The following is a 9,327-nucleotide window of genomic DNA, read 5'->3' as shown; positions in this document are numbered from 1 at the left end:
TGTTGACTCTCATGACATCATTGAGAGTAGTTTTACTCAACCATTTTAAAGTTTAGGAAACAAAATGAGAAAGGTTAGGTGATTTTCATAAGATCACATAGCTGAGTGTCAGGACCAGGTGTTCTGTCCCAGATGGGTCTCACCCCAATCCAGGCTTTTAACAAGAACAGCACAGACATGGACATCCACACACACACAGGATGGGCCTAGGGGGCTGGGACATAAGCAGAGACCCTTGGGGGCTCCATTAGTCTTAGTTCAAAGCAGACCATTTCAGAGAACTAGGACAAGAGAGCTTGGGAGGCCAAATTCCAAGAGGAAGGTGTAAGGGACAGTAAGCTGTAAGGAGAATTAGGGGGCACTGGTGCTGGGGATGCTCTGAGCCCCATGGAGGGAGGCAAGGAGGAGCTGCCAGTCATCACCTGTCACAGGAACCATGTGGGTGGCAGGAGGCGGTCCTCTCATGCCCAGGTCCTGGCTCACACCTGAGGGCAGAGCCCAAGGCCAGGATAAAAGGGCCTTGGGGCCAGAGCACCTCCATCCACTCCTCTCCTGAGGTGCTGACGACTCTGTGCTGTGTGTGCACCGGTGAGTTTCCACTGGGAGTGGGAGCAGGGCCTTTCACAGAGGACGCTCAGACCAGAGGGAGGGCAGGGAGCAGGGCCTTGGGGGACGTGGCCCATAGTATTAGAGAGAGAGAGAGACAAGCCCTGGAAGGACAGAAGGAACCAGGAGCAGGCAGGAAGACGGGGAGAATGATAGGAGTTTAGTGATGGCTAAGGACACCGGGAGGGACCCAAAGATCTGCAGCTTTGTGGAGGGGGGACTCCCAGGATGAAAGAAGGAAACCACTGGCGGCTGCTCTGATATTCTGGAACAGGTCTCAGAAATGGAGTTTACCTTCTAGAGATACTGTATCCTCTGCCTGGTATGATTTGAGCAATTCTCAGAGTGAGGAGAGGATTAGAGGCACTCTGGGAGATTATTATACACGTGGGTGAGGATAGAGCCTGGGAATGCATTGTACACTTCTAGAGGTGGAAAAGCACAAGAAGTTTAATAATTTCTAGGCTAAGGATGGTGTAAGAGGTGTTTCTGAGGCCATTATAGGTCAGGATCTGAGTCAAGGGAACTCCCATCGTTCTCTCTAACAAGGTGAGCCAGCCAGGAAAATCCTCAGAGCCCTTTCTAATCTGAAGTTGTAAATGTCCAAAACGTGAAATTATTTAGGGTGTTAACAGGACTTTTTTCCATAAATTAAATATTTCAGTTCTAAGTTCATCTCTATAGAGCAATTTCAGTATTTGAATAAGTGAAAAGAATTGTTTTTTAAATATCATTTAATGTCAGTTTTCAAATTGGTAAAATAGGTTATAGCCCCTTCCTACTTTAAAAAGGATAAGATGAGGTTCAAAGGAGATGCTATGAGAGTAGTTGATAAGACATTAAAATAATAACTGAGGCAAGTTATTTAAACATACATGTTAGAAATGATGTTGAAAAGTCAGGAAGGGGCAGGGAGGTCTCTGTGTGCTGATCTGACCTGCTGTCTGTCTCTCCCTCAGCTCCTGAACCCACCCACCAAGATGTCCTGCCAGCAGAACCAACAGCAGTGCCAGTCCCCTCCCAAGTGTGCCCCCAAATGCCACACTCCTAAATGCCCCCCGAAGTGCCCCCCAGTCTCCTGCTGTGGCCCCAGCTCCGGGGGCTGCTGTGGCCCCAGCTCCGGGGGCTGCTGCAGCTCTGGGTGTGGGGGCTGCTGCCTGAGCCACCACAGGCGCCGCAGGTCCCACCACCGCAGACCCCAGAGGTCTGACTGCTGCCCCCAGCCCTCAGGGGGCTCCGGGTGCTGTGGAGAGGGGAGTGGTCAGTCCTCTGGAGGCGGCTGCTGCTGAAGTGGACCCTGAATCTACAAGATCCAACCTGGGGACAGCACACTGCTGAAGACGTCATCTTTATCCTCCTTCATTGGTTGCAGAGCCTGAGAGGTCCTGCAGAAGACTCTGAACTTGCAAAGACAATGAACCCTCCCTGGGGTTCAGAAACTCAAATTTTCTTCTGAATCCCCTTCCACGGCCTTGGATTCTGTCTCTATGTCTACCCTCACTTCCCTAGGAAAAATTCCCTAAGTTACTCCTCGTGGTATTCTCTTAAAGGGTGCTCTCTGACTGATGTAAAACAATAAAATGAATCTGCTCAGCATTTTGATCTTGAGTTGCCTTTGTTCTCCTCTACCCTGTCCTCCCTGGCTGGTGGTGTTGAATCCCATGCGCCAGAGAGACACTCTGATGCAAGAGACAAATGCTCCTAACTCTTGTTTTTTCTTATGTCATCAGGGCCCTGAAGCATCACTGATGGACCAAGTTTCAAGTGCTTTTTTTGTAAACATGATTTCTTGGGTTATTGGCCACCTTTGGGGCCCTAACCCAGCCATACTATGTTCTTCCATGTTCCTCTTCTCCCATGCACTCATTCTGCTACTCTTGACCCACCCCACCAAAGCATCCTTCCTCCTACACATGCACATACTTGCGTGAAAGAAAAAGAGAAGCAAAAATAAATGAATGAATAAAAGAAAAAAGACAAATTGAGCACATTTTGAAAGCCCATGGTTTTTATCCACCCCTTCTTCAATCAGTTTGGTTCCAGGAATTGTGCATGCTCCATGCTCAGTCACTTCAATCATGTCCAATTCTTTGTGACCCCGTGGACTGCAGTCTGCCAGGTTCCTCTGTCCATGGAATTCTTTCCAATCCAAGGATCGAACCCAGGTCTACTGCATTGCAGGCAGATTCTTTACCATCTGAGCCTACTTTTATACTAACCTTTCAGCAAATCCTGCTTCTTTCTCCCTCTTTTAGCTTCATTAAACTCTCTACACCTTTTTTCCCAAACATGCTCTCTATGTGGCATCTATCAACTTGTCACTCTACTTCTGGAAAACAGTGGCTTTCTACAGAATAATGCACATTCTTCTTAAGTACTATGTTTAAAGCTCAACAGAAAATATTTCCAACTTAATTTCTAAGGTTCACCGTTCATACTGCCTCATGGAACCTTGTGTTCCCACCATACTGAACAACTCACCCTTACCAGATATAACTTAAACTTGTCCATCTTGATGTCTATTAATCTGGGAAGCAGTAGAGGCTACTGTCTTTAGTTCAGTGTCCAGAATGTTTTAGTTCTCCATAAAGAGGCGTTTCTACTGTTATTTTATAAGTGCTTCCACCGCTACTCCTGTTACTACTACTAACATTACTGTGATTACTGCTATTACTAGCAGCATTACCTGCTCTTCCCTCTATCTGAAGTACTCTTCAATTTCTTCTCCACCATCTGGACCCCTTCAGAGTTCTGTCCCTCCTTAAAGGCCCACCCAAAATATCATCCTTCCAAGAAGTCATCTAAGAGTTTCCTCAAGCAGGTGTGATATTAAACAATCTATCTCTATGCTCCTATTAAGCAAGCTGAGATTATAGAATATAATTTGTACTATATACTATTGTCCTTAAAATTTTACTCAATGAGATGATCTTCTGATGCCAGATGAAAACTTGGGAAGACTTAGTGACTTTATAGCTCTTCCCAAGTAATGTCATTTTAAAATCACAAACCTGGTTTCAGTTTGGAAATTAGAATGTCCGGTCTGAGAAAGTCACAATACCAAACCTGATTTAATGGCTTCTGTGTGCTGGCGGATCACAGAGGGAAACGGAGCCCAGTCCTTCTACACATGTGTCACACTTGATATTTGTCCTTTTCTCCCAGTTCTCCAAATGCATTTACTGATCCCTGAATAAAGATTAGGGGAAAGGGATACAGTCTCACACAGGGGTTCAATTTTCCTCTAATATTGAATGCAACTAGATAGAAGAATCTAATTTTCTCCATTTGTGCAAATTTGAAATATTTATTATTAGATATCTCATATTTTTGCTGCTATTAAACATGGTTCTATCTTTAAATTCTATTTTCTATTCTTGTACAATATTTCTGCTTTATAATACATAGCACCAGTCAATAAATAATATGACAGCTTCAGTCAAGAAATATCTGTTCATGCCTAAACATAGAACCATAAATAATTTTAATCACTGTATATGTATTTACATGTATGTGTCAAAATTTATTACATGAATTAATATATTCCCAATTTCTCTTATAAATATCAGTTTATATCATTGAATATTCAGATTTTCACATTTTTGTGGTAATATCCATAGAATAAAATTCCCAAATTGGAGTTGTTTAATCAAAATATATGTATATTCTAAATTATTTTACTTATCAATAAATTAATATGAATGAATTGACCACCAATTTGCCTTTCAGAAAGGTAACACTTATGTTCCATTTACAGTGGCTTTTTCTCTCCACATTTACACTTAGTTTATAAAATTTTTAAAACTTTGCCTATTTGATGTGAAGAAATGTACTTGATAGAAGAAGATAAAAGATGTCTTTTTTTCTAGCTTTTCATTCATTTGTGCGTGCTAAGTCACTTCGTTGTTTCTGACTCTTTGCAACCCTGTGGTCTGTAGCCTGCCAGGCTTCTCTTTCCATGAGACTCTCCAGGCAAGAAGACTGGAGTGGGTTGCCATCTCCTTCTCCAGGGGATCTTCCCAACTCAGGAATCGAACCTGTATCTCTTCTATCTCCTACATTGGCAGGCAGGTTCTTCCACTAGCCCACTTGGGAAGCTCTCATTCATTTACTAGTAATATATAAATCTAACATTTTGTATTGCCTGTTTATCTCTTTTCACTATTATTTTCACTGGAATTTTTTCCTTATTAATTTGTAAAATATAGTTGCATACCAACTGTTTTAGTCTTATTCCTGGAATATATATTGTAATTTTCTTCTCAGTTGGTCGTATCTTTTTCAAATTTGCTTAAATATTGCTCTTGTTCACATAAATGGTTTTATTTAGAAGTGGGTAAACATCATAGTTCTTTTTATATCATGGCTTTGGCACTACCAGGCATAAAAAAACCATCAACTATATTTTTCTTTGTTATTTTGACTATGATTTAACTATGTATGTTACAAGAAAAGATTGTTGGGTGAAAAAATAATCCATAAACATACTTGACACTGGTTCTAGTGCATAAAATAAAATAACCCTCAGTGTGAAGTTCAGGGTGATTCTAGAAAAATTGAACACTTAAAAAAATTTGTTAATTACTAGATTATACTTGTACATAGTCAAAATAAATTGGAAAAGAAATTGTTAGAGTTATTTCAGTAATTTTTCAATGTGAAACATATTGCATTACTTTTGATCTGCCTTTTATTTGCATCTAAAACTCAGTCATGTTTACTCCCAATCCCTTGATAACAGAAGGCTGAGAAAGTCAATCATTTGCTTAATAAAAACATTCTTATTGAGTTGAACTCCATCAACATCACACAGTCAAGGGAAGCAAACCAATCCTTATGAGGTTATCATAAGGATCATAAACCTGCTTATCACCCATATCTAAACCAGATTGATTGATGGCTTGGGTACCACATCTTTAGAGGCAGGGACCATACGAATCCTCAGGCCAATTATTTTAATATCAGTGCTTTGCTCCTGAGTAAGACTTCTGTGTGATAGACAAGGAATTGATACTACAATCATTCCCTTATGAGTAACAACCTGAGCAGGAAGATGAGAGTAATACTCAGGCAGCAGAGGGCCAGACTTTTACACAGTGATGTATCCTATGTCTGCACAGGATACATATGTCTGCTTGCTCCAGGCCTTACGCTGATGGACATATAAGAAAACTATTTGGAAACTCTAAAGTCCTATGCAAATGTTGGCTTCATACGTGACAAGAATATCTATTGATTGCCACAGCATGCGTCTAAGAAGGTAATTAAGGAAAATCATGTTGATGATAACAATGATGATAGCTTTTGGTATGTATGAAATATTCAAGGCAAAGTTCTATGAGCTTTTTGATTCTCCTAAGAAACTCATGAAGTAAAAGCTATTAAAATCACTAAATTGATAAGGAAACAAAAGCAGAGAAGCTAAACAATTTGCCCTAAGTTATTACATCTAAATAGTAAGTGTTGGAGCTAGAATTCATGCTCAGGAAGTCTGGTTCCAGAGACATAAACCTAACTTCTGAGTAATTTTTCCAAGCTCAAGTTGATTTTAAGAGGTAAATCTATTTTGGAATGTGAGCTCCACAAAACACATACCAAATACACATACCGCACTTAGAAAACAAGTGCAGACATAGACACACAGGTGTACACTTACATTCACTCCCAATAGCAAAGTGAAAACCTTGGAGACATCAGTGTTTTTCTGTGCAAGTGAGAAGGTCTGAAGCTAATGAATTACGGTCATAGAAGGAAAAACAGGAAAGTTTGGAGGCCCAAGCGCCAAGAAAGAGGCTGAAAGGCAGTTACCACTAAGGATAATAAGGTGGCAGATGATGGGAGGAATTCAATCCCATTTCTATTGACCATATTTTTAGCTGGGAGCAGCTTTTCTGAGCCCCATTGAGAGAGGCAGGAAGGAGCTACCAGTCATCACTTGTCACAGGAGCCACACAGCTGGCAGGAGGCGGTCCTCAAATGCCCAGGTCATGTCTCACACCTGAGGGAAGAGCCCAAGGCCAGGATAAAAGGCCTTAGGGATAGAGCACCTCCATCCACTTCTCTCCTGAGGTGTTGACAGACCCCGTGCTGCTTCGGCGCTGGTAAGTGTCCACTGGGACCCAGAGCAGGGCCTTCCACAGAGGATGTTCAGACTAGAGGGGAGGGCGGGGGGCAGGGCCTTGGGGATGGCAAGGATGAGGGTGGATCCTGAGAGGGAGCAAAAATCTAGAAACCTGATGAAGGATGAGCTGTGAGGCAGGAGATGGCATTTGTGTGTCTATGCTCTGTGCTCTAAGTTAGTTCTGTATCTTTTTGAGTTTCTCAGGTTTTAGATAAGTCAAAACTTTCGTAAGGAACTATTACCTTGGAGAAGCCAGCTGTGTTCCTGCTCCAAAGCCTCCACTAGGGTCAGAGTGATTTTTCAAACAATGGAGACCAGAGACAGCATATTTGGGGTCAGATAAACACAGAGATCCAAGGGCCTCACCCTCACCAAGTGTCACTTACTTGGTCAGGACCACTGCCTGGCATCCGTACCAGAAGCTCCTGAGTTGAATAATGATTAACAAGTTGAAATTTACCTGCTAAGAAGTAAAAAATGGAAGAGATTGTGTGTTGTAAAGGGTGCATAACCAAACCTAGTTTCACTAGACCAGAAAACCTAGTTTCAAATCCAACTTGCCTTGATTAGGTTTGGGGCTCACTTCTCTCTAAAATGATTTAGTAACTCCATTTTATATATGTATATATATAGATATACATATATACTTGCATATATATAGAGAGATATACATATATACTTGCCTTGATTAGGTTTGGGGCTCACTTCTCTCTAAAATGATTTAGTAACTCCATTTTATATATGTGTATATAGAGATATACATATATACTTGCATATATAGAGAGAGATATACATATATACTTGCCTTGATTAGGTTTGGGGCTCACTTCTCTCTAAAATGATTTAGTAACTCCATTTTATATATGTATATATAGAGATATACATATATACTTGCATATAGCACAGAAGCATGCGTGCTATGTGTGCTAAGTCGCTTTAGTCATGTCTGACTCTTTGCGACCCTATAGACTTGAGCCTACTAGGCTCCTCTGTCCATGGGATTTTCCAGACAAGAATACTGGAGTGGTTTACCATTTTCCTCTTCCAGGGGATCTTCCCTGCCCAGGGATCAAACCTGCTTCTTTTAATGTCTCCTGAATTGGTAGGGGGTTTCTTTACCACTAGGGCCACCTGGAAAGCCAAGCATATACATAGATAAATACAGGTATAGATAGATAATATATAAACAGAGTTGCAAAGGGCCAACATATGGACTGGTTAACCCAAATACATATGCAGAATTATGAAATTATATATGATATATGAGCTGATAATAATATGTGTCTCTGGAAAGCTATCTGGGAAGTTCCTCCAGAAGGGAATCTCTAGTTCTTCCTTAGCAGACAGGATTGCTGCTCTAAACTCTCTCCTAGACTGGACATTATCAGAGCTCTGAGTGGTGTAGAGTGAGCTTGAGTCAGACTTTGTGAAGGTCAATTTTGCCTTCTCCAAAGAAAGGACCTTGACTTTGGGCAAGTTTGTCAATTTAGTTAGTTGACATCTATGTCTTGCTTTGTTGAAAGAAGACAACCTATGTCTGTTTTGTGAAAAGCTCCCAAATTTCAAATAAGATAGTGAAAAGCACTTGAAAAACTATATTTTAGAGAGAACTTCTCCAGGAGTTACTTGACCAGGCTTTTAGAATGTGGGGGAAAGACAAGATGGTGAAAGCCCGTAAGGGAGGTCTCTGTGTGCTGGTCTGATCTGCTGTCTGTCTCTCCCTCAGATCCTGAGCTCGCCCACCAAGATGTCCTGCCAGCAGAACCAGCAGCAGTGCCAGCCCCCTCCCAAGTGTGCCCCCAAGTGCCCCACCCCTAAATGCCCCCCGAAGTGCCCCCCAGTCTCCTGCTGTGGCCCCAGCTCCGGGGGCTGCTGTGGCCCCAGCTCCGGGGGCTGCTGCAGCTCTGGGTGTGGGGGCTGCTGCCTGAGCCACCACAGGCGCCGCAGGTCCCACCACTGCAGACCCCAGAGGTCTGACTGCTGCCCCCAGCCCTCGGGGGGCTCCGGGTGCTGTGGAGGGGGGAGTGGTCAGTCCTCTGGAGGCGGGTGCTGCTGAAGTGGACCCTGAGCCAAGAAGAGCCGACCTGGGGACAACAGATGGACAAACACTTCCTCCTCCTCCTCGTGAGATTGCCTGAGAGGTCCCAGGTGAGGTTCTGAACTCTGGGCTGGAGTGACTCTCTGTCCCAGGATTCAGAAACCTGAGTCTGCTCCCAAGAATCTGTCTGCTGACCTCTGACACCAGTTGGGATGTCTGCCCTGGAATCCCCAAACCACAGACTCTAACTCACTCCCCAGATAATCTTGCATCTGCAGCCTCAAATGAAACAATAAAACAAGAAATCTGCTCACCATTTTGTTCTGGACTCTTCCTTGCCTGCTTGTGCCCCAGTATTCTTTTCACTGTCATCCATTCTCTTGCTGCTTGAGACCTTGGGAATCAAATATGTACTGGATGATATGGTTAAGAAAGGGAGGAGGGGCAAGAAAAATGGCCCTGCCCCTTACTTGTGTGTGCCTGCTCAGTCCTTCTGTTGCGTCTGGCTCTTTGTGACCCGATGGACTCTAGCCCACCAGGCTCCTCTGTCCATGGGGTTCTC

At 43.0% G+C, this 9,327-nt stretch overlaps 1 protein-coding gene across 3 annotated transcripts; it reads left to right on the top strand.

Annotated features, from left to right (window-relative positions):
- Positions 1–525: 525 nt before the first annotated feature.
- LOC122677490 (late cornified envelope protein 1B-like) lies at positions 526–9,078 on the top strand. Of its 3 annotated transcripts, none has more exons than XM_043877549.1 (2): positions 526–588; positions 8,454–9,078. In XM_043877549.1, the coding sequence occupies exon 2, from the start codon at positions 8,475–8,477 to the stop codon at positions 8,781–8,783; it is 309 nt and encodes a 102-aa protein (XP_043733484.1). In that variant the 5' UTR covers positions 526–588; positions 8,454–8,474; the 3' UTR covers positions 8,784–9,078. The 3 variants fall into 3 exon arrangements, 2 of the variants coding, with proteins under 2 accessions (XP_043733484.1, XP_043733483.1); XR_006335805.1 differs by lacking the exon at positions 8,454–9,078 and adding an exon at positions 1,566–2,202 and having other exon boundaries at positions 540–588; XM_043877548.1 differs by lacking the exon at positions 526–588 and adding an exon at positions 6,577–6,707.
- The last annotated feature ends 249 nt before the right edge of the window (positions 9,079–9,327 follow it).

This window comes from Cervus elaphus, chromosome 20 (genome assembly GCF_910594005.1).
Source record: "Cervus elaphus chromosome 20, mCerEla1.1, whole genome shotgun sequence".
NCBI classification, from domain to species: domain Eukaryota; kingdom Metazoa; phylum Chordata; class Mammalia; order Artiodactyla; family Cervidae; genus Cervus; species Cervus elaphus.
The sequence above is the reverse complement of the archived record's forward strand: the minus strand, read 5'-3'. Positions and strand labels throughout refer to the sequence as shown.

Excerpts from the sequence above, each read along its gene's own strand:
- LOC122677490 (XM_043877549.1), top strand. The coding sequence starts at position 8,475 with ATGTCCTGCCAGCAGAACCAGCAGCAGTGCCAGCCCCCTCCCAAGTGT.